The 23,953-nt window shown below is 37.2% G+C and overlaps 1 protein-coding gene across 1 annotated transcript; it reads left to right on the top strand.

The window, feature by feature from the left end:
- Positions 1–3,291: 3,291 nt before the first annotated feature.
- Positions 3,292–23,736, top strand: LOC136753810 (adhesion G protein-coupled receptor E1-like). Its single transcript, XM_066710198.1, has 10 exons — positions 3,292–3,309; positions 3,984–4,146; positions 5,059–5,081; positions 9,507–9,701; positions 11,561–11,796; positions 16,448–16,514; positions 16,924–17,015; positions 18,088–18,247; positions 20,825–20,923; positions 23,517–23,736. The coding sequence occupies exons 1-10, from the start codon at positions 3,292–3,294 to the stop codon at positions 23,520–23,522; spliced, it is 1,059 nt and encodes a 352-aa protein (XP_066566295.1). The 3' UTR covers positions 23,523–23,736.
- Positions 23,737–23,953: the final 217 nt, after the last annotated feature.

Raw genomic sequence — 23,953 nt, 5'->3', positions numbered from 1 at the left:
AAATTGTACGCAGACGAAGGCATAACATATACATTTTCAAGAAGCATAGCTATACTCTGTGGTTAACAGACACAATCCCACTCGTGTATTGTACGGAAGACTAAAAACAGAGCGCCTGTGCGCCGCTGTGATGGCCGGACACGGGGCGCTGTGCTCGGGGCTCCGCTGGGACTCGGCCCGTATGGAGGTGATTTTCCTCCGCAGCCGAGCGCTCAGCCGCCGCCACAACACTGGAGACTCAACACGGCACTGATACACTGAGGGCTCAGACACATGTGCTCGTCATACACAGAGGCACACGGACAATATGAACATGTGTGATTATTATCACTGTAGTCTGGATAGTTTTTAGGAGTTTAGACAACTAAAGCAATGGCAGCGCAGTGACAGTGTCGGGGCTGCAGCACTAGATCTCTGTGTGCATGTGAACACTTTCTGATTTTGTTTCTGATTTTTGTTTTTGTTTTTAAAAGGCATTACTATATCGGCTACTTAGTGGTTAACATACTTAATGCCTTCCCCGTTATTGTACGGGATAATAACAGTAAACATTATTATTATTATTATTATTATTATTATTATTATTATTATTATTAAACAGTAGAGTTGATAACTATAATATTATATGTTTATGATTTTTGTTTGTAGTTTCGATATGTCGACAACATATTTTACAGTAAACGGTTTTTAGACGATATGTCCAAGAAAAGAAAAAAAAAATCCCTGTTTGCGCTACGTGATCTTGACCACTCCGCGGACCACTCGGTCGTAGTGGTCCAGACTTCGGACCTCAAAATGCTACAACAACTGGGACGATGCAGAAATTAAAGCGCTGTTTACAATGTGGAAGATAAAGTTAAAACAGAAACCGCATGAAGTGCACAGCGCTGCTATGAGGATATTACTACTATAGACGCATCTCAGAGGCTACTTTCAATTCGTACGATTGCATACTAATGCACACGATTTCTTGCGATTTAATGCAGATGTGCTAATAAAGGTGCTTTAGACTTGCAGAACCGAAGACAGACAATTGAAAAGGGAAATATAGTAATTAGATTCCCCATTGAACCAGCACATTTTTAATTATTTTAGAAAGCTTCGGCTGAAAAGGGTTAAGATTACTTTCAAATAAAATATAGAACCGAACAATAGCCAATCGATATTTGTAAGTTGTGATTATAAATACATCGCATACACCCGTAAGCAGTCACTGGTTTGTTTGAGCTGATTTGTTTATTCCCGGCATGCATTTCGTTTAGGCCACCTTTTCGCCCGCATATGTGAACGCTAAGCCTCCTAAAACTGCAAATGTGAACAGGGTGTCTGAGACACTGAGAATAAAGTTTGTACTTATTGCTTTTCACAGTACATGGCATCGATTGATATTAGAATTATGCACTTTGTACTGATGTACACATCACTGTTCATTTTCAAGTAATGATAATAAAAATGTTTCTAGGAGTTTATATCACATTATCGTGTCCTGGCATATTTAGGGGGAGCACGGTGCCATGGCAATTTTGAAATAATTAAACACAGGAGGAGGTCACAACTTGGGATCCAAAGCCACAGCTCAGACTTTCAGACTGCCTCGTTACTGTGTTACTCCCGCTAGGCCAATCAGATAGATATGTTGAAGTGGGTGGCTTAACATTGTATTATATTAGTTCGGAAGTTTATTTCACTTATGCTCATGTTTCAAGTTATGTTCAGTGAGCTAAAACTACTTAAAACATAGTTTGCTCCACTGTGACAGAAGAAAGAAGTTATGGGCTTGCGCACCTAAGCACCTCAAACTAATTGTCTGTTAATGTTACTGATGAATTAAGAACAGGAGACTCACATTTACATAGAAACTTCAACATAGCGGCGGAAACAGTTGATTTCCAATGAACAGTTGTGGTTTATTTTTAGTTGCTAGTTTCTTCCAATGATAAATGTAACCACTAAGTGTTTTGTAGCCGGTGCATCAGTTTGTTTTTAATCTGCACCATTACACATAACCCAGCTAACACACACAATGTTGCCACAATGTTGTAGCAACGTAATTCAAAATTATGGCAACATTGTGTGTTAGCTGGGAATAAAATATTTACGTTGATCTGTTATTCACCCAGCCATTGATACACCCGCTAATGGATGACGCCTTGATTATTTGGAATAAACGCCAGGGGCATTTAATTGAAGTTTTACGGTATTTGATTTAAAAAAATATATGAATTATGACTCATAGTATATTGTCAATTACGTCAATTGTTATATTTTTTCAAGTAGCGGTAAGTAGTAGCCTTTCTTGAAGTTAGTTGTACTCTTTTAAGACCCTTTGAATTCAATGCATAGAAACAAAACCTGCATGATAGCAGAGGTAAGGGTGTAAAGTAAAGGAATTATACTGTTGTAATAAACATTTATACCTTATATTTATACATGTATAAGATTATTGCTAAGACATCCATAATAATTCTGAACTTCATTCTCTGCAGACATTGATGAGTGTGCAGTCAACTCTAAAGTCTGTGGTCCACATGCCAACTGTACCAATACTAATGGGAGTTACAGCTGCATTTGTCTTAATGGGTACAGCACCCCTCCAGGAGTCACACTAGCCAGTCTTTCACAACCTTGTGAAGGTATGATGACAATTTCTTGGAAGGAACATAATCCTCATATTGGAAATGTTATCAGGATTGCATGTATTTTAGACAGGGTGTTTCCCCTGTGTTCAAGTGTTTCTGAGGTCCCACCTCCCCACTGAGGTGGTGTGCTTGTGTGTGGTGTGTGTACTGGTGCACTATAGCTGCCGTCGCATCATTCAGGTGGGTGCTATACATTGGTGGTTGTGGAGATGGGACCCCCTAGCATATAAAGCACTTTGGGTGTCTAGATAAAGCACTATAGAAGTGTAGTGATTATTTTTATAATCATTAAAGGTAATTTCCCAACACCCTCTGGGGATTTGTTTTCAAACTGAAAGATAACCAATGTTTTGTTTCATTCTTCAGCGATAAACGTGTTTTCTTTTTTCTAAGGTTTCATGTAGTTTCAATTGTTGCACATTATTGTGATTTATCTTCCTTTGTAAATGTGTGTGTGAATTATTTTTTTAATGGTAAAAGGTATTTGCATATTTGTAATGACACTAGATGTGATTCTCTGCAGATATAAATGAATGTACAACTTTGCCCTCAGTTTGTGGGCCAAACACAGACTGCACCAACAGCAATGGGAGCTATAATTGCTCCTGCTGGAAAGGGTATAAGGCACCAAATAGAATAATACAGATCAATAATGAAAACCAATGCCAAGGTAAGATAAATTATTGTTTTGTTGTTGTTATTCTTGTTGCTAGTTTGTGTTTCTTTGCTGTTGGTATATTTTGTGTTGCTTTTATTAAAGTGAAAGAACAACCAATAAGATAAGAAATACTCAGGATATCGTTATTTTATTCAGTTGATGCAGACTGTAACATTTGATAGATGACCTTGACTTTCGCTAGCACCCTCGCCTTTGGCTGGGGACGCATCACTCCCGTTACAGTAATCTATCAAACATAAGAGCCCACATCGACAGGCTCAATTGCTTAAATGGAGTATGATGATTTCCATGCAATTAACAGCCTATCTGGGGATGAGTATTCGAATAATTTGTCCTTCATGCATTTTTCATTTTAAATTAATTTAACTTGTTTGAATTTTGTCTGGAGTTTATTTTGATAATTGTCTATTTGTCTGCCTGTCTGATATTATGCTATATGATCTTGCATTTTTTATGATTTATTAATATTTATTTATAAATCCAAAACACACAAAGACAGCTTATCCTGCACCTTGAAAAGACAAAAGAGTGTTTCACCTACATGCAGTGTACTTGGGCTGTAACAGGGATCGGGCCAAGTGGGTCAAATGCAGCTTTGCTGTAAGGCTTTTGAAGTGCTTCCTAGTGGAAAGGTGATGTCACATAATCCCTTCGGAACTGTATAGAAATCGAACAATAACTGGAGTTGCATACTCAACCAATCTTTACCATTCAATGTGAGAATAACAGTTAATGTAGGCTATGAGATACTGTGTACCCAAGCCATCGTGAGGGAAATCATCGACAAGGCCCAAGAAGCTACATCTGTGGCAAGTGGCCTGAAAAGATGTAAGGCCACAACTGGGAACAGAACAGAACAAATGTTATAAATGGGAGAACAGGTTCACCAGGGACCCTTGTTCATCACCATCATGTAGATCTATCATGTAGTGCAGTGCTGTTGTACAAGGTTCTTCATTTAGGTTGCTCCAGTAAAATACCCAGCTGTATAAATGGGTACAAATGTAAGTTGCCCTCGATAAGACTGTCTGCTAAATGACAAATAATGTAATGTAAAGTAAATCTCAAGCAAGGACCACACAGGTCATGTTCAATTCAATTGAAAGAAGGAATTGAATTGAAAGAAAATAACAGGAGTGAGCAATCTGGTAATAATGGTGACATTCTGTTTTTCCCCAAAATTCACATCACCTAAGATATATACTACAACAACTGAATAGTTGGAACATGGAAAAAATAAAAAGGAAAGCATTAACATACTAAATGGTAAAAGTCTTAGAAAAGTGATTTGTATTTTCAAAAATACAAAGTAACTATAATGGACACCTTCACTTTGTAACAGTAAATAGTTGATTATATATTTGTTGTTTTTTGTTTGATTTACACAATGTAATTTATACATATACATAATGGTCTGTGATAGTAATCAAGTTTTAATACTATAAGATCGAAATCAATGCTTTGTTTTCTTTCTTTTTTAGATATTGATGAATGTTCCAAAAATGCTTCACTCTGTGGATTAAATGCAGAGTGTTTCAACAAAGGTGGAGGATTTGACTGTGCATGTAAACAGGATTATCTTCCCTCCCCTGGACTTGATTGGGAATTTGGAAAAACGAAGTGTAAATACATGCAATTGTGTTCAATTTAATGTTCTCCTATACTGAATGCATTATAATAATTGAAGACATAACTTAGCAATGCAGGCACATTCCTTTCTCATTTTTTTTTCTTCCACAGGTGTGAAGCCAAACTGCCCAGATGTAAGTCAATAAAGAAGAAATAAGCAATTATAGTGATGGGTGTTGGATACAAGTGTGCTTTTGCACTTATACCACATACTGAGAGAAGTTGTTTTTTTCTGATCATTAAATGTGTGTGGTGTCTTATTAAGTATTATGGTGTAATATGCCACAGCTGTTTTAAACCTAAAGAAACCCTCTTAAATTGACGAAAATGGCTTTTTTGTTGCAATTGGAAAATAAGTATTTTATTCAGGCCGGCCCAGAAGAAGAAGAACAGAGCGAACGTGAGGCGGTGTCGGGTTAAAACAGCTTTTTCTTACAGATATCTTCCGGGTTCATTTTTATACAGTTCTAGACAAAAGGTGCATAATGTCCAATCAGCAGAGGGCATTGTCCCGGATGTGCATGTGGATTGGTTCAGCTTTCGCTTCTCTACTTCCTCTTCCTCCTTTGGAGTGTAGGGTTACCAGGCACCAGGGGTGATGTCACCGCTTCCTCCGCAAAGCATTCTGGGATGCACGAAGGACTGTGTGGGAGAGAGTGGTTCGACGTGTTTTGCACGTAGAACCAGACAAAGAGAAAAGTCGCTGTGCAGGGGGAGGGAAGAGTTGTTCCACGTGTTTTACATGTGGAACCAGAAAAGTGGGTGGGCAGGGGGAGAGAGACAGACAGACAGAACTATACATTTTACATATTCCATTCAAGGAAATATATATATATATATTCATATACACTTGAATATTTATGCAGAACTGATGTGTCATTTATTGTATTTAAATTTGACAAGACCTCAGGTCTTTCAAAACCCATTTGCTTGTGGATGTTTCAAACATGGGGTTTAAACATCACCCAAAAACAACAAAAACATTGAAAAATAATTTCTTGCATTACAGACTAAAGGCCAGAAAAAAACACTTTTTTTATTTTTGTATTATTTATTTTTTACAGAATGCTCTAAAGGAGCTATGTCTCTTCAATATTGTTCTGGAAAAAATTAAAGCAAATCCAAACATGGTTCTACCAGAAATGGTTAGTAAGGCTTTTTTTTCTATATAGAAACATACACTTGAAACTACAGTTGAAACATTATGTCAATTCAATAAAACGTGTTTTAGTTTAACTGGTCTTCAAGCTTTGCTTTCATCCTGACTGAGCATTTCATACAGAGCTTTAACACCTGCATGTTTATACTTATTTATATTATAAATATAGTACTATGGTACTGCAGTACAGTAGTGTGAATGGAATTAATTATTAATAAGAATGGTTAATTGGATATATTTCAAGGCTGGCACAGTGGTGTGTTGGTTAGCACTGGGTTTGAATCCCGGTTTGGGGTCCCTGTCTGTATGGAGTTTGTATGTTCTCCGTGTGGGTTTTCTCTGGGTACTCCAGTTTCCTCCCACTATCCAAAGACATGCAGGTTAGGTTAATTGGTCTTGCTAAATTGCCTTGCCTGTATGTGTGTGTTGCCCAGCAATAGACAGGCATCCTATCCTGGGTGTATTCCTGCCTTATGCCTGCTGGGATCAGCTCCAGCTTCCCTTTGGCCCTCACCAGGATAAGCAATTTCAAAGATAATTAATAGGTTTTTATGTGTAATGTTGTTCGTTTTATATCTCTATTGCCTTTTAAAAATAGCATTTGTATTATCAATCCTCCAGGTTATATAGAGTCAACATTGGCACATAATCAATATATTATGTAATGTTCTCTCTACCTGCTTCTGGGAATAAATCGAATAAATCATAGCCTACATTAACTGTTATTCTCACATTGAATGGTAAAGATTGGCTGAGTATGCAACTCCATTTATTGTTCGATTTCCTATGCACTGTGAATAAGGCTTTCAAATCTTAGTATTGCTATGACATGCAGGAGGTACATTCAAATGTATTGAAAAAGTCTAGTACTGACAACAGTATGTTTCTTATTTCTCTCCCACAGACTGTGAAAAATTATTTAGCCATGGCTATTAAAGGCACTACACAACTCGCAAGTCAAGATGCAACACAGCAGTCTAAGGCATTTGATTCTTATCAGAAATCCGCCCAATTACTCGTATCCACCTTGGTTGAGCCGACAAAAACTGAGTCATATAAAACAATAAAAACAGAACAATTAGGTATGAGTTGCTGAATTATCCATTTCAATCCAATCATTTAAATCTGTAATGGAGGACAAAATTGTCATCCTCACCGGCTGGGAACTTAGTTCTTCAGTGTAATCGATTGCATCAAATTTCCAGCTGAATGCAATATATGTTGCAGGTATTTGGGAAACAGCAATTGAGATTAAGTGAAAAATAGACCTTTTACATAATAATAATAATAATAATAATAATAATAATAATAATAATAATAATAATAATATAGACACCCTTATCCAGGGAAACTTACAATTGTTAAAATATATCAGATTATATCTGTTGTTGTTGTTGTTATTATGTACCAAGATTGTTAACTCACTGTATTTAAGACTCCACATTCAGCCTATCCCCATCTGGTACTGACTATTCTTGCTTATCCACCCAAAGATTTTGTTAAGACAGTTCTTGAAACAATGTAATGAACCCATTTTATTCATCTTTCAGAAGTTAGCTTGACAGCAATTGGACCTGACACAAACTTGACCACAATCCCTATTCTGGAAGCTAAAGCAAATGTTATGGAAATCGATCTGCTAAGCATTGCCAAGCACAATAATGGTAAGAGAAGAAGTATGAGGAAGCATGATAATAAACTTTAGCAATTTCCAAAATAATACATAAATAAGAGGAAAACAAGTAAAATGAAAGTCTCATTTGTTCTAAATGGGGAGGTGGTCATGGGAAGTGTTTGGGTGGGGAGATTACATACAGACTTTTCAATTATAAATTACAACAAATTCATTCAGTAGTTCATACTGGTGGAGTATTCCCAGTAAGAATGAGTGGATGAAGATTCAATTTAATAATTTAATTAGAATATATATATATATATATATATATATATATATATATATATATATATATATATATATGTTAGGTTAGTCTTGACAGTTGCCTCACTGTAACATTAGCTGTATATCGCAGTACATCTAGAGAGGCTCCATCCAAATTACTTTAAGACTCCCTTATTTTCATCTCTCCGTTTTTACGGGAATGCTTTATTGAAATGGTATATAATGAGGTTGGCAGAAGATTGAAAAAGATTATGCAACTAAAAAAAATATTTTCAGAAAGAATTTGAACTGATGGGGCAAAGACAGAAAACAAAACTATAATAAAATACCTAAAGCAGGGGTGTAATCTTCCTGGATTAGGAGATTAATGAGTACAGTTGGAGACCTCTAGTTTAAATTTGACCAAGAAGACATGAGAAGTCAGTTTCTGAGAAAAGTCATAGTCAGATATGTCAGTTATGTACAGTTGGTTAGCACATGACATAAACAAGTATTACACAATAATGGTTCTGTCAAGATCAGTAGAATTGAAGCTTACCGTATAAATATTTCTTGTTAAACTGTAATATTATAAAGTGCCTTTTTGTCTTTCAAGATTGTAATGTTGAAGTTTAGTTTCCAGTATGAAACATCAGTCATTTTGTTTTATTACCAGGTTCTGCAGCAGCAATTTTCATTTCCTACTCTGATGGTGCTACAGATTCCTTATTACGTGCTGACTTTCTCAAGACTGAAAATGTAACCGAGATGTTTTCAGATGTTGTATCGGGAAGAATAGCCAAAACACCAATCACAAATCTCTCAGAGCCTGTTAATTTCACCTTAAAACATAAAACGGTATATACACTGGTTTAATATTGCTTGCAGTGTGTGCTTGTTCTTTTATTTATTAGTTATTTTAGGTATTGCTATACATTTAATTTGTTACAGTTAGTACTATAATGTTCATTGTACTAATCATGATGGTAAACACTATAACTTGAAATATTGAATAATTATAGATTATTTGCTTCTTCACTGCACCCTCCTTAGAATAGATCATCACATAAATGATCAAGGTTTACATTTTACTAGCCAAGTCTTTCTGCACAGTCCTCCACACAGTTACTGCAAATACTTGTCAAATGGATTAATGAAAACAGTTCATTTTAATTGTATTGTAAGTTGTACCAAACTAAAACTTATATTTAATGTAATGTAAATTATTAAATTGACATTTTCTTTCACTGCACTACTTTTCTTTGTTAGTCAAAAGCAGCCAGTGGGCTGATGACCTGTGTCTACTGGAAAGTCACAGGAGATGAACAGTTTTGGTCTGTTGAAGGCTGCACAGCAACATTCTCCAACGCAACGTACACTGTGTGCAGCTGTACCCATCTCTCTACCTTTGCCCTGATAATGCAAACGGAGAGAGTGGTGCAGGTATTTCATTATTATTGATTTATTCTTCATTACACATTTAAAAACATGATTATTACTGAAGTTTCCCTTATGTTTCAGAATGATGACTTGCTGGACCAAATCAACAAAGTGCTTGTGATAATAGGTCTGTTTTTCTTCGCCTTGGCCATTATAACCTTTGTTTTCTGCCGCTGGAATCCAAAAATCAACAACACCGCTCGCCTCAACCTCTGTATCTGCCTCTTCCTGGCTCACCTTATCTTTTTGGTTGCGGTGTCTCACACAGAGAACAAGGTAACCACAGGTCTATTCATGCCTTATAGTTTTTGTGTTTATATTCTTATTTAAATAAACATTTTAAATGTTTTACATTAATCTGTCCAATGAACTCCATATTATGCACATCTTCCTAAAATATGAAACCTAACAGACTTATCTTAAAATTTTGAGTGAGAAAATATTGTACTGGTGTATTAATCATATTTGAATATCTTTGATGTCTGAGAAAAAAAACCTGGCCATCCCTCTTTTCTTATGTTTTATATAAATATTTAATTTGAATATAAACAGAAAATTGATTAACCCTGAAATGTACTTGGGCTATTTGCATGTTATCCTATATACGACTGTTACTGTAACATGGTTGTATTGGTACGCCTCCAAAAGTAACGTATCCGGGTATATGCCAGAAATTCCTCCACTGTAATAAATAGACCTAAATGGAATACACACATGACATGTTAAATGTAATGCAAAGAGCGGGCCTCACAACATGTTGGTTGATAATACCATCCTCCAGTGAAGAGTCGAAGAAATCAGGAGAGATATATATGTTTCCAATCAAAGGTTTTTATTACATGCTGCTGCAAGGAAGAGGTTCAAGAGGCGATCTCAAGAACAGTCTTAAAGAAGATACAAACTACAGGCACTTCTAAACAGATCAGACAGGAGAGAAAGATAACAGGCCCACATGTCTGTCCCGTGATGAGTGGAAGTTCGGTTTCTGTCTGACAACTCGTTAGAAAAACCCATATATGGTTAAACCGGGGAAAATTAAAGCATACGTAATGTTTAATATAAGGGAGGTTTGTACGATGTATCAAGCCCAAATTGCTGGAGAAAACTGTCTCTTATCAGACTCTGTCCCTCTGGGTATCAGGGTTGCACTATGGCACAGTACCATAGCATAGCAAGACTGCGAGACAGTGACCTTGTTTACACAGACAAACAGGGAGAGAAATGCAGTTCATCATCCAGGAACTGGAATACAGCTGTAATTTGCTTTGTTACAAACTGAACTGAAATACGTTTATCCTACACAGCTTGCAAACAAGCAATACCCTACTTGACATCATTAGAGATATGTTATATGTACTATTAGCAAAGAATAGATTACAGTTCTTTGCCAGGCTAATAGTAAATGCTCCAGCACTACTCCCTTAATCAGGTGACCATTAAACCTTGGAAGCATGTTGACATAATCTTGATTGAGAAGATTTGCCTTTAGGACAATTAGGATGTTCTATTCCATCCATTAGTTTCTAAAAGTGTTCAGGCCTCACCATCTCCACTAAGCCTGTGGTGTATATGTACACATTCCTTGCTGTGCAACTGTGAGGGGCAGAGGCTTGGACTACCCTGAAGAAACAATCACAAACTGGAGATGCTTTAACAGTGCTGCCTTGGACACATACTTAGCATCCAATGGTGCCATAAGGTCTCAAACCAGATCAGGTTTACAATAATCAGAGCCATGACGAAGATAGTAAGGCTTTGCAGAGTCTGTTGTATGCTAGAAAATCTCAAACCTAGGACTAGACCAAGTGTCAGAGAACTAAAACATTGGGATAATGTAATCATTGAGGACCTCAGTGCTTCTGCCATTGTATCAAGCTGGAAAAGCTTATCTGACCAGATCAAAGCAGTATAGAGGGAGAAGATGAGGAAGAAGAATGATAGATTGGCATCTGGGAGTAGAGCCTGGCAACATAAACATTGTTTGGAATCAGTACATTTTCAGGGTCTGGATAAATATCTTAACCATATCTCTGCTTTTTGAAAATGAAGGTGCAAGTCCCTTTTAATCAGCTAAACTATGATTTGAAGGGAAGGGAAGGAGCATTATGTATTAAGTAGTGTCTGCCTATTTCCAGGTGATTTGTTCAATCATAGCTGGGGTCCTGCACTATCTCTTCCTGTCCAGCTTTGTGTGGATGTTGTTGGAATCGATTCAATTGTTTTTGCTGGTGAGAAGTCTGACCAAAGTGAGGATCATCCATAGAGAAGGGCTCCGGCCTCTATACCTGCTGCTGATTGGGTACAGCATCCCTGTTGTTGTGGTGGGGGTGTCAGCAGGTCTGTTTCCCAGGGGATATGGAGATGACAAAATGTAAGTATGCACCTTTTGTTCACTCCTGAAGTGGCTCTGAAGTAATAATTTCCAATTCCAAATTAATACAAAATTATCGAAAATGATAATGAGTTTAATGTGGGTTTATTATCAGTAATAAGGTAATCACTCAAAAAAATAATCACACAGAAAAAAAAAACACGAAGATTGCCTAAACAATGGCCAGTAGCACTACTTAAAAAGAATTGTTGCTCTTCTTTCTTTCTGGCTTGCAAATGTCGTTCTGCCCAGTTCCCTCGAACACAGTGGCATTCTCAAGGTGCTCTTTCAACTCTCCTTCAAGGGAAGCAACAAAATCCACCAGCCACGGAACATCCCGGATTATCAGAGACATCATTCTCACCGTGGCCACGCAAAGCCAGCTCAAAGTGCCACAACATTTCACACAGTCTATTATTCTAGACAGTATGTGTCGATTTTCTGTCACCTCTTCATTGCGCCTTCTAATGCCAATGCTGTAGCCTTCATCTAGTTGTTCAGCAATGCTAAGCTTCCCAAAAAACCATAGCCTCATAGCATTGTGTAGATGACTGCAGCTACTTTCATGACGTTTGCATTTTTCTAAAAGATTTTTAATTCTGCTACCCCCGTCGTTGTCCGCAACGTTTCGGTGCCAGGACACTGAAAAAGCAAACACGGAAAACAATACAAGGCGTGACTTACTTCCCATCCAGCTAGCCAGCTGTTTCCCAAAGCAAGTAGAGTTAAAACCCAGAGTGTAAGCTCGTCCGCGAACACTTGATTGCTACTTTATCTGTACATTTTGCCGATCTGGTCCAAGCTCCTTTATCCTTCTCTTCTCTTCATTTGAACGCCTTATGAAAGGTTGTTGTTGTACAGATAAAACAGAATTTCCTTTCATTTTGGAGAAATGTTGCACCCACTTTACTTGTTGTTAGCTAATTGTCTTGCAGTTCCGGTCATGTCGACTAACACAGTGCTGAGCTGGAGAGAGAGGCTGCATTCACGACACGCATACGTTGCTGAATCTGCGCATACTTTTCGCATACTCTGCGACGAAACTGTCCAAGTTACCCGTCTGCATGAACCGGCCCGATTTTCCACCGGTTTTGGAACCGAACGCTAACGTCACTGGTGTGGGCGTTCCCAAGCACGGAGTAGAAGAGAAACACAGCAATAATAATCAGCACCGAGGCGACTGCGACTTTAAACCCTGTTTAACATCACAATCAAACTCATTGTAAAAAGCAAAACAAAAAACGCGAGATCACATGTAGACGAGCAGAAACGAAAATACAATTATACGAATATGCTAAGATAACTCAGCCTTTTATTTGTATTGATTTTTATTGATGCATTAAGGGATTTACACCGATTTGCTATTTCAGACACTTTTACTGTATTGAATAAAATACAAGTTAGAGTTAACATGCATTCGTCACCGCGCACACAGTTCACTTTTTCATTTATTTTGTGGCGTATTTTTAGTTTTATTCTTGATTAAAAAAAACAATCACTATAGGCTATCCTATTGATTATGGACGCGGCTGTTTTGGGGTATTTGCGGCGCAGTCGTGGCAGATCAATAACCTGTCGGACGATCCATGGTGATGTTAATGGTTTGATGGGAAATTGTGCTTATTAATGAAGTCTGGGATGATGGTCCCAAATCACTGTTGCATTGTCCCTGTTGCCAGACACGCAGCAATGCTACTTGTGTTGAAAGTCGCCCTGGATAAGAACGTCTGCTAACAAATACATAATAATAATAATAATAATAATAATAATAATAATAATAATAATAATAATCCATTGTCAGCACTGCTGGCGTGTGATCGCTCGCAAAGCGCATCACACAACTCTTACTGTGTATTTGATCTTCTCTTACTGTACAATATGTATGTTTTGTGTAATTCGCCCTGTGCTAAGAAAATGAATTTATTCATAAATTATTAATCATGCGCAAACCAACCGCTGGATTCAGCGTCACACCGGACCAGATAATGACCAGTTCTTAAAAAAAAAAAAACATTTCTGTCCAATCTATATCGTCGCATTAACTCTCATCATCATAATATCGCTCAGTCGTCTCTCATTGCTGCCATTTGACAATAACTAACTAGTTGTTGACCTGGTGAGACTACATTGTTACTGAAGTGTCTCTCTCTGACAGACCGCTGTTCGCTGCTGATTTCGCTAATTTTAAATCAAACCTCTCCTCACTGATCACGTCTCTGCTGGCATTTTGAACATGGCGGCTGAACTCCAGCAAATCACTTTTGGTGGAGACGCCTTTACCCGCCCCGGCTCCTGACGTCACTGGTTCTTAGGTTCCAGACCAGCAAGTTTTTGGTGCAAGAAAAAGCGGCTCCGTGCGGCACCGAGACAGGTCTTCTGCGGTGGAAAAGCGAAAAATGGTTCCAAATTAGGCACCGGCTCCTTGTCGGTGGAAAAGCGCTACCATTTGACCTGCGCCCCGCAACACGGAAGTGAATGAAATACAATGTTTATTTTCTTATTTTTTAATAAATGCTAACATGACTATCAGGCAAATAGTACGACTAAAGACTTTTATTTCATAATTATTTTGCAATATATATGTAACTTATGTTTAACATGTTTAAGTAGCCTTCTTCTCTGGATAACTTGGGGGGGGAACGCCCTGTATTGATCAGCCGCCACAGCACAGTACCAAGCTGTATCTGCGTACGTCAAGATTCTTATTCTATTAAATTAGCGTCTTCTCAGTCCAGCGTTTCAGGTTTCGTTCCCAAAGGCAGTGCTCATACTGTACAATGTATATTGAAAGCCATAGAGGTCAATCATGCAATCGCATGCCGTTTAGGGCTTCTAATGTTGTGCGTATAAGGACATAAGAAAGTTTACAAATGAGAGGAGGCCATTCGACCCATTGTGCTTGTTTGGTGTCCATTAATAACTAAGTGATCCAAGGATCCTATCCAGTCTATTTTTAAATGTTCCCAAATTTTCAGCTTCAACCACATCACTGGGGAGTTTGTTCCAGATTGTGACAACTCTCTGTGTGAGGAAGTGTCTCCTGTTTTCTGTCTTGAATGCCTTGATGCCCAATTTCCATTTGTGTCCCCAGGTCTGTGTGTCCCTGCAGCTCCTCTGGTTTGCTGTGGTCAACGCCTTTCATGATTTTAAACACTTGAATCAAGTCCCCATGTAATCTTCTCTGTTCCAGGGTGAAAAGGTTCAGTTCCCTCAGTCTCTCCGAGTAGGACATTCCCAGACCTGGAATAAATCTGGTTGCTCTCCTCTGAACTGCCTCAGAGCAACAATATCTTTCTTGAAGTGTGACCAGAACTGTATACAGTATTCCAGATGAAGTCCAACGAGCGCATTGTACAGTCTTAACATTACTTCCCTTGTTTTATATTCTACACTTTTGACAATATACCCTAACATTCTGATTGCCTTTTTATTGCTTCCCCACATTGTTTGGATGGAGAAAGTGAGGAGTCCACATAGACTCCTAGATCTTTCTCATGCGTTACTTCATCTAGTTCTATTCCTCCCACAGTGTAAATATAGTGGCCATGTTTGTTACCTGCATGTATTACCTTGCACTTGTCCACATTGAATTTCATCTGCCAGATGTCGGCCCACAACTGAATATTATCTAAGTCCCTTTGAACAACCTGTGCTGTCGAGATTGTACCTGCTGAGCCACCTATTTTAGTATCATCTGCAAATTTGACAAGTTTGCTAACTATCCCAGAGTCCAGATCATTATTATAGATTAGAAAAAGCAAAGGCCCCAGTACTGACCCCTGTGGAACTCCACTAACAACCTCACTCCAGTTAGAAGCAACTCCTGTAATCGACATCCTCTGTTTCCTATACAACAATCAGTTCATAATCCATCTACTTACATTACCCTGAATGCCTATGGCTTCCAATTTGAGGTGCAGTCTTTGGTGTTGAACCTTATCAAAAGCATTTTGAAAATCTAAGTATATCATATGCTTTCACATGATCTACAGCTGCAGTTGCCTGTTCAAAACATTCTAATTAATTAGTTAGGCATGGGGCCGGATTAAATCAAAACTTGGACCCACCCACTAATTGAAAACTACAGACTTGTTCATCATAGTGGTTACATTCATGATTAGAAGAAGGTGGCATCTTACTAAAAATGCAGCCGCAACTGAGTATAGTTCTTTAGTTTTGTATTAGCGGGTGAGTCAAAGTTTTGATTTAATCCCAGCCATGATCTGCCTCGTCTAAACCCATGTTGACTATCTCCAAGAAAGTATTCTGTCTATTTTGGCAATCCATTCACAGTGATTGAGTTTTAGTTGATAATTACTGTTCATTGTTTTTTATTATAGCGTTTCAGTGTATTATTATTTTCACATGAGTTCCAGTGTATTGCATATTATTTGTATTTGTGTTTCATTGTTTTGTGTATGTTTATACATTGTTTTTATCTCTTTACTGAACCTGTATGTGTAGCACACGGTAGCGTAAAGGGTTAATGAAAAACACTTTTTGGTTCATTTCTCTTTATTTCATTATTCATATATTTACATTGTAAAGCAATTCCAGGTGTTGAAATATTATTATCAGTATTTTCAAAATCTGGTACTTGGGAAGGGTTCTGGAGTTGAAGTGGTTAAAAACCTCTGCCTATCTTTTTCAGATGCTGGCTGAAAAATGATAAAGGCTTCAAATGGACGTTTTTGGGCCCCGTGTGTTGCATTCTTGCAGTATGTTGCTCTCTTTATCCTTTACAGAATATGCAAAATATATATATATTTTTTTCATTTAAGCAAAATAGTTAACCAATGAACAATCTTTATTGAACAAAGGAAAAACATATAGATAAAGATATAGAGCTCGGGAAAAAAATAAGAGACCACATCTCTACATGTATGGCAGCCTTTCCATTCCATTCTTATTGTTATTTGCAATTTAGCAGAAATGTTGATAGTAATTTATAGAATAAAACAAAATGTTCATTTTACTCAAACAGATACCTAGAAATAGTAAAACCAGAGAAACTGATAATTTTGCAGTGGTCTCTTAATTTTTTCCAGAACTGTATGTTTCAAATGAAGGGTGGGGGCAAGTACTAGTTGTAAACTGTAGTTTACAGTTGTAAAATTATCTATGCAGGTCAACGTACTTCTCTTTGGTGCAATTTTGTGGAATGTCCGATCTACTCTGGTTAACATGAAGAGTGATGTCTCCCAAGTGAAAGACACCAGGTAAGAGCTATATGAAAATCCTAAATCTACTGAGCTGATAAGGGTTGGGATTAAATCAAAACTTTGACCCACCTGCTAATCTAAAACTATTGAACTGTACTCAGTTGCGGCTTCATTTTTAATAAGATGCCACTTTCTTCTAATCATAAATGTAACCGCTATGATGTATGGGTTTGTAGTTTGCTATTAGTGGGTGGGTCAAAGTTTTGTTTTAATCCGGCCCAAGATTTCTCTTCAAAGTTGTTTTATTTGCAAGACCTGAAATCAAATCCTAAAATCTTGTATGTTAATATTTCCCTCACTATCATCACTCAACTCACTCTCAGAGATAGAGAAATATGAGTAATCTGCACATCAAACAAATGCCTCTCCACTATATTCACTATCTGTAATCATTACATTATGTAATTTCTAACAACATTTTGAAAAACTTTGCAAACTGTTGTCTCTTATGATGGTTCGTAATCTGTTTTTACGTAGTAATCATGCTGGTGGAAACTGAGATCACTCTCTGTATGGTGGAGTACTATCTATTTTAGCTAACTGATATTTCATGATTCAAAATATATTGATATGGATGTTTACTTTAGCTCCACATTGTGCTGAACAGCATGTGATATGTATAAATTATCCCACAATATTGTTAATAACAACCCTTTAAATAGAATGTCATCACACATTTGACACATTATAGCCATTATAGTAATATACAATGATGAAATATAGTATTCTGATTAGTATATGTGTATCTGAATGTTTGTTTGTATCTGTTGGTTTTTGAATGGCTTCTTTAATATACATTTATGTAGTTTCATTTGTTTTTACTGCCATTTAATTAGTGATAGAATTACCCAACTGTAACATTTATATCTAAAATGAAGCTAAGCATCAAACTAAGCCCTACTAAGAATGTAACCTGATAATTACATTTTCATTTTGTGAATACTACCCAGTATTTTATTAAAATAATTAGTTTTATCAATAACATTGTTCAGTGCATGTGTTTCAGTATATGGACCTGTGTTTCTTGTAATGTTTTTTTTTCACAAAAGAGCCTTTTGTTCTCTTTCAGGATAATTCTTTTCAAAGCTATTGTCCAGTTTGTCATATTGGGCTGTGGCTGGTTACTGGGCTTCTTCCCAGGTACCCCTCTGTTGTCATACCTGTTTATCGTGCTCAACTCACAGCAGGGGACTTTTATCTTCATTGTTCACTGTCTGCTCAACAAAGAGGTAAAGATCTTCCTGTATGACCTACAAACAATCTGTTGCGAGAGAGCAGAGATGAAAGACATAATCTTGTGTTATTAAACCCCATAATACACATCTTAACAAATCTCCAATATTAGATTATTTTGAGCATGGTGTCATGGAGCGATCAAATCCCCCATGTCAATGGAGTTCCTTTGGCTCATCGACTTTGTGGCTTGTTTGTATCTGTATGGATGAAGTTTCAGTTTTGTGCCTGAGAGGCTGGTTTGAATCTGAATTTGTTTTAATTATTTATATAGTGTGGTCTATTTAAGAAAACCCCCCACAACAAACTATTAATGGTATATAGATAATTAATACATAAAATTAGACACCAGAAGTCTCCAGGAAAAAGTTAAACTGTAGAATTTTGTTGTTAAGATTTTGTTAATGATTTTCACATTGTGCTAGTCTGTACTAAAAGTACGGTTCGATCTGTAAACCTCAAGGAGGTTATAATACACACACTTCAGCTAAACTAAACTAAGAGTTGGTTTTCCCTTTCCCTTATTAAATTACTCTTGTAAACTGTTTGACCTTGATTCATTAGAATAGATCAGACACACACACAAGTTCAAGAGATACAAACAACTGTTTATTATAAAGAAAAATGTACACTTGACTAGGGTAAATTACTGAAATAGTAGATAAATATGAAGTTAGAAAAATGGCATGATATAAGGGACTAAGGGATATAAGGGATTATACCAGTGACAATATCAGAGGAAGGTTGCTCTTAATTGTCAATATTGTTACTCCAATCCTAAATTCATATGTTTGTACTGGGTAGGTATTTATCGGTTTGTTTTATCATTGTATAATTTATCGGTTTGTTTGTTTTTAAAACAATAAATATTGAATGATATTTATCAAAATTCAAACACTGGTTGGCCATCCAAGTCAGACTTGATAAGAATGCAGTCAGGGACTCAAGGGAGGAGTTTGTCCGCAAAACAGGGAACTATGGTCTGGTGAATCCAAGTTCCTTTGATCTTTCGAGTACCAAGTTGAAAGAGGGTTGCGCAAATTAAATGATTTAATCACTTAGATATTCCACTGAAATTACTAATCTTCCCGGTGTACACAGTCTCTGGAGAAATGCAAAGACACTTCTTTGGACAAGATGAATGTTCTGTTGTGGAAGCGAGGACAAACAGTCTATAGTGCAGATTGAGTAACTTCTATGGGACTGAATTAATCAAATTCAGTTTGGTGGCTGAAAATGTTTATTGCAATGGTATTGCCTTATTTGATAGATTGCATCATTTTAATTAAGATAAGGATGGATCTATTGTCAGCTAAAAAGAGTGATCTTATTATTTCAGAACATGGCCGCACAGTTGCTGTGTGAATCTGTAAATAACTTATTGATTATTTACTTTACCTGCTGTAATGCCCCCAAAACTAACTGAACTGTATATAGTGCAAGTGTTATTTCTCTTTGTAACCTGGCAGATGAAATTAATTTCGCTCTCAATAGGTATAATGTAGGTAATGTAATTACTTATGTTGTTTCATTATTACACATCTGCATGTACAATTACACAACAGCATACATGGTTACATATTAACTACATTGTAGTTAATGGGTGTGTTTGGGGAAAATAAAACATCCAATTTCAAAAGCAAATGAATATGTTACAATAATAATAAGTTTAGTAGATCATAGTGTTTAGAAGTGCTTCACATATAACTTGTAATTCAGTGTTACCAATTTAAATCACTTAACCCAGTCACAGCACTGTTCAAATCCCAGGTGGTGCAGGTACTTCACTTAGATTGCTCCAGTAAAATGCCCAGCTGTATAAATGGGTACAAAATGTAAGTCACCCCGGATAAGAGTGTCTGCTAAATGACAAATAATGTAATAATGTAATGTAACCCTTTGTGCAGTGACAACTTACTGATACTCTGTTCTGTAATACCCTGGAAGTGAGGACCTATGTTATTTCCTTCACATTTAAGCTGTGATTAGAGCAATTAAAACTGTATATTTGTATATCCATCAGTCTTTCTGTGATATATGTAATTATATTCATTTTAATACTTTTTTGAATCTACTTCATGGACAGTGTTCAATTTATTTTCTAATTTGAATTACATTCACCTGTTTCATCAATACCACATCTGGATATTTGTTATTTTCATGAAAATAGAGCTATGTGAAACATTTAGTTATTTATTTCTACGTGGAGGAAACTACATCTACTCTGGAGAAAGAGTGGCAGTGTGTGTAAGAAGAAAAATTAACTATCTGTATTCATTTGTCCACCTTTGTTTCTGTCAAATTAGCAATACAAAAATAATAATAATAGTTTGTTTTGCTTGTGTTGTTTTGTTTCTGCAAGGATACATATAACTATGATGTATCCTTCTTGGGGAACAACTAAGTGCATACACACACAGGCAGAACAAAAAATCTAATTCCCATAGGCACAGTGGGTTGTTTTCACACATATATAATCAGCACATGGTTTCAAAAGGTGACAAAACATTCAGTCAATTGTTCTATGAAATCTACAAAAGAATTGCATCTAATTGTATTTGTCTGTTTTATAGGTGAGAGGAGAGTACATGAAATTGTTACCCTGCTGTTGTGGAAAAAGAAAGCCAGTCATTTCCAGAAAGCCCTCAATACCTACACTGAAGAGCTCTTCGGTAATATATTGCCTAAGGAAGATCAACAATAATGGATAATGCAACTCTGGTTATCTGAAAGAAAATAATTACCAAATGGGACATTGGGACATCTGTAATGGCTACACAATGGGAAGTGGTGAAAAAAACTCATAACAAAGCGATATTGCCTCTCTCAGGCAAGCCCACCACCTTGCCTGCTTTATCTATACAGTGCACAGACATACTTCCTCTTTTGCTGAAGCCTGAAGGCATGTGACGGACCGTGCAACTTTGGTAGTTATTTTCTCTTTCAGATAACCAATGTTGCGTATGCAACCTAACGTTATTTTTCTTATTGAAAATAACTGCCAAATGGGACTATGGGATTCAATGCAATCAAGCCATTGTGATGGCGAACTACTGACAGGGCTCACTGAACCATATCCAAGGCCTTTAGCCTATATGAATGCTTGGCCATCACTGGCACAAAAAATATTTAGCAGCAGGCACCCTCCAGGGGCCCCGGGTCTTCACCAGGAGCAAGGGCCACTGTAGACTAAGCTCTACCTGAGACAAGGAGTACAGAGCCAAAGGGACTGAAAACAGTCATCAGTAAAAAAAAGTCCAGGAGCAGGGCCCGTCACAGGGACCAAACTCAACTGGAGTACAGGGAAATTCAGGAGCTGGGAGACCAAAGGGCTACTTAGTATCAACTAAAATGAAACATACAACAAGGAGTAGGGGCCACTCAAGGCCCAAACTGGAGCTCAAAGTCATAAGGAGCAAGGAATGTGAGACACAACTGAATACAAATACATATAACCAGGAGCAGGGGTTGCCACATGAGTCCAACTCAACTGGTGATTATAACGTAAGCTTACAACCAGGAACAGGAACCATCCTGGGTCCAAGCTCACTGGAGATCATTAGGTCAGGTGGAGGGACCTCTGAAGAGTATCAAAACTCAACTGAAGTAAGACATATGACCAGGAGCAGGGCCTGCCTGGGACCTAAAATCAACTGCAAACTGCACAGTATTGAATAGTCGGATAGCACCAGGAGCAGGGACACAACAGGGCCCAGCTCAATTGGCAATGAGGGAGGCTAATAGGCCCTGAATTGACTGCACAGAAAGACACTACCAGGTTCAAGACCCAAGCTCACCTGGAGATCAACACATTCAGGAGCAAAATGTCACCAAGGGGCCCTGGGACTCAACTGAAAAACAATAACACCAGGAGCTATAGCTGCCATAGGCTGAGCTCAACTGGGAACAAACACAATCAGGAGCAGGGAGCCAGAAGGGGCCCTGAGACTGTATTGAAAAGAAAATGTATAACCAGGAGCAGGGGCCACCAAGGGGCCAAGATCAATTGAAGAACAATAAATAACATGACTAGGAGCAGGAACCACCTTGAGTCCAAGCTTAATGAAAGAAATGGGCTCCAGGTGACTCTCCATCAATGTGGATATGACAAGAGTAAATGAGCTTGGATGGAGATCTGCCAGCATCCAACAGCTCCTGTAAAAATGCTGCCAAGGGCAAGTTATAGCGTAGTTCACAATGAACAGACCCTCATGATGTGAAGAGTGCTATGCTTGCTTTTCAAACTGGTGCCAGATATGCTGCACCACCTGCAGGTCAAGGTGCCACTTGGGGGCTTGGGGATGCCATGTATGCACAGACAGGCCAACTGGCAGATACTTCCCATTGTGTATTGTTTCATAGTCCCGTTTGGGATGTATTTTTGACTTTTTTTTTTACAATTTTAACAGCTTTGGTTTCATTAAACAAAATTATTATTTCTCAGCAGCTTGATTCTCATAAACAACTTTATACCAGTAGACCCCTTACAACATTTTTTTGCTGTACATAATGATACATGCATGGTAAAATGTACATCATGGTAAAAAAAGACATCATGGTAAAAATGGTGAAACAGAGAGGTTTGGTAAAGCAAAGCCAAGGTATAATAAGTAAAGACAAAACACACAAATTCACAAAGGGATGAATAGCACTACACACAAGTAATATCAGAAAAGGAGATTCTAAAAGTTTGATACATCAGACTCACCGACATCATAAAAACATAACAAGGGACTTGAAAATGTCAGTAAAAATATTAAAGTTTGAGTTTATTGCAGGGTATATGTTAACAGGACAGGATGTTTGAGTCTTCCCTACATTTTCTAAATTATATATATATGGTGGGATGACCTCAGAGTTGGACTTTATTTTATAGACTGAGACTATGGAACTGGTGCACACACAATCGGGATGAAGTGAAAGGGAAGTATTCTTAATTATGTAGTGACTGTGCTGATCAAATTATAAGAGACATAAACCAAACAAAGGCCATGTCTTCTCAAGCCTATGTACACTTCTAAACAAGTCCCTTGGTGTAAACACAAATTATAATAAATGACAAACACCAGTCCCAAACCACACTCTATACCAAACATAAAGGGTTAATTTAATACACTTTCTTATGAGCAATTTTATCAGTGGGTCCTCACAGAAATCTATCTAATGGAAAAAGTGGGTATAAGATTTACATCATTCTGTTTTATTACAGAATCTATGGCAATCATAATAAAAATAAAACCTAAATTATCTTTTTTTTTTCTTTAGGATTAATAAACGGTCTGCTTCTGAAGATACACAGAACAAAAGTCAACAAGAAGAAGAATACATGGAAGCAGTGAAGTGAGGAAAACACCAATATGTGAGATGTAACCCTGAAACAATGTCCTGTAGATGTTCTTACAGAGGGAAGGTGGAAGGCATAGCTCTCTCATTAACACTGCCCTAGGGTTTATTCTCCTTTTGTCCCATTAATTCCAAATGTATTTTACTAATTATTACTATACATATATTATAATATTGTATTAAAATAAAATACAAAAAAAAAAAATCTGTTAGCTTTAGGATACATTTCTTAAGAATAAATATGAAAGTGCATTTTACGTATGTATTTACATACCTATGCTAATGTTTAGATCTCCTTTGCAGTATGTTACTTTACTATTGACTATTACTATCAATTCACTTCTAATACTGGATTCCTG

Source organism: Amia ocellicauda, chromosome 7, assembly GCF_036373705.1.
Source record: "Amia ocellicauda isolate fAmiCal2 chromosome 7, fAmiCal2.hap1, whole genome shotgun sequence".
NCBI lineage: Eukaryota > Metazoa > Chordata > Actinopteri > Amiiformes > Amiidae > Amia > Amia ocellicauda.
This window is presented reverse-complemented; position numbering and strand designations above follow the sequence as displayed.

Excerpts from the sequence above, each read along its gene's own strand:
- LOC136753810 (XM_066710198.1), top strand. Across the intron at positions 5,082-9,506 it reads TGAAGCCAAACTGCCCAGAT|AATGATGACTTGCTGGACCA; the intron begins GTAAGTCAATAA and ends CTTATGTTTCAG. Across the intron at positions 18,248-20,824 it reads ACTGTCTGCTCAACAAAGAG|GTGAGAGGAGAGTACATGAA; the intron begins GTAAAGATCTTC and ends TCTGTTTTATAG.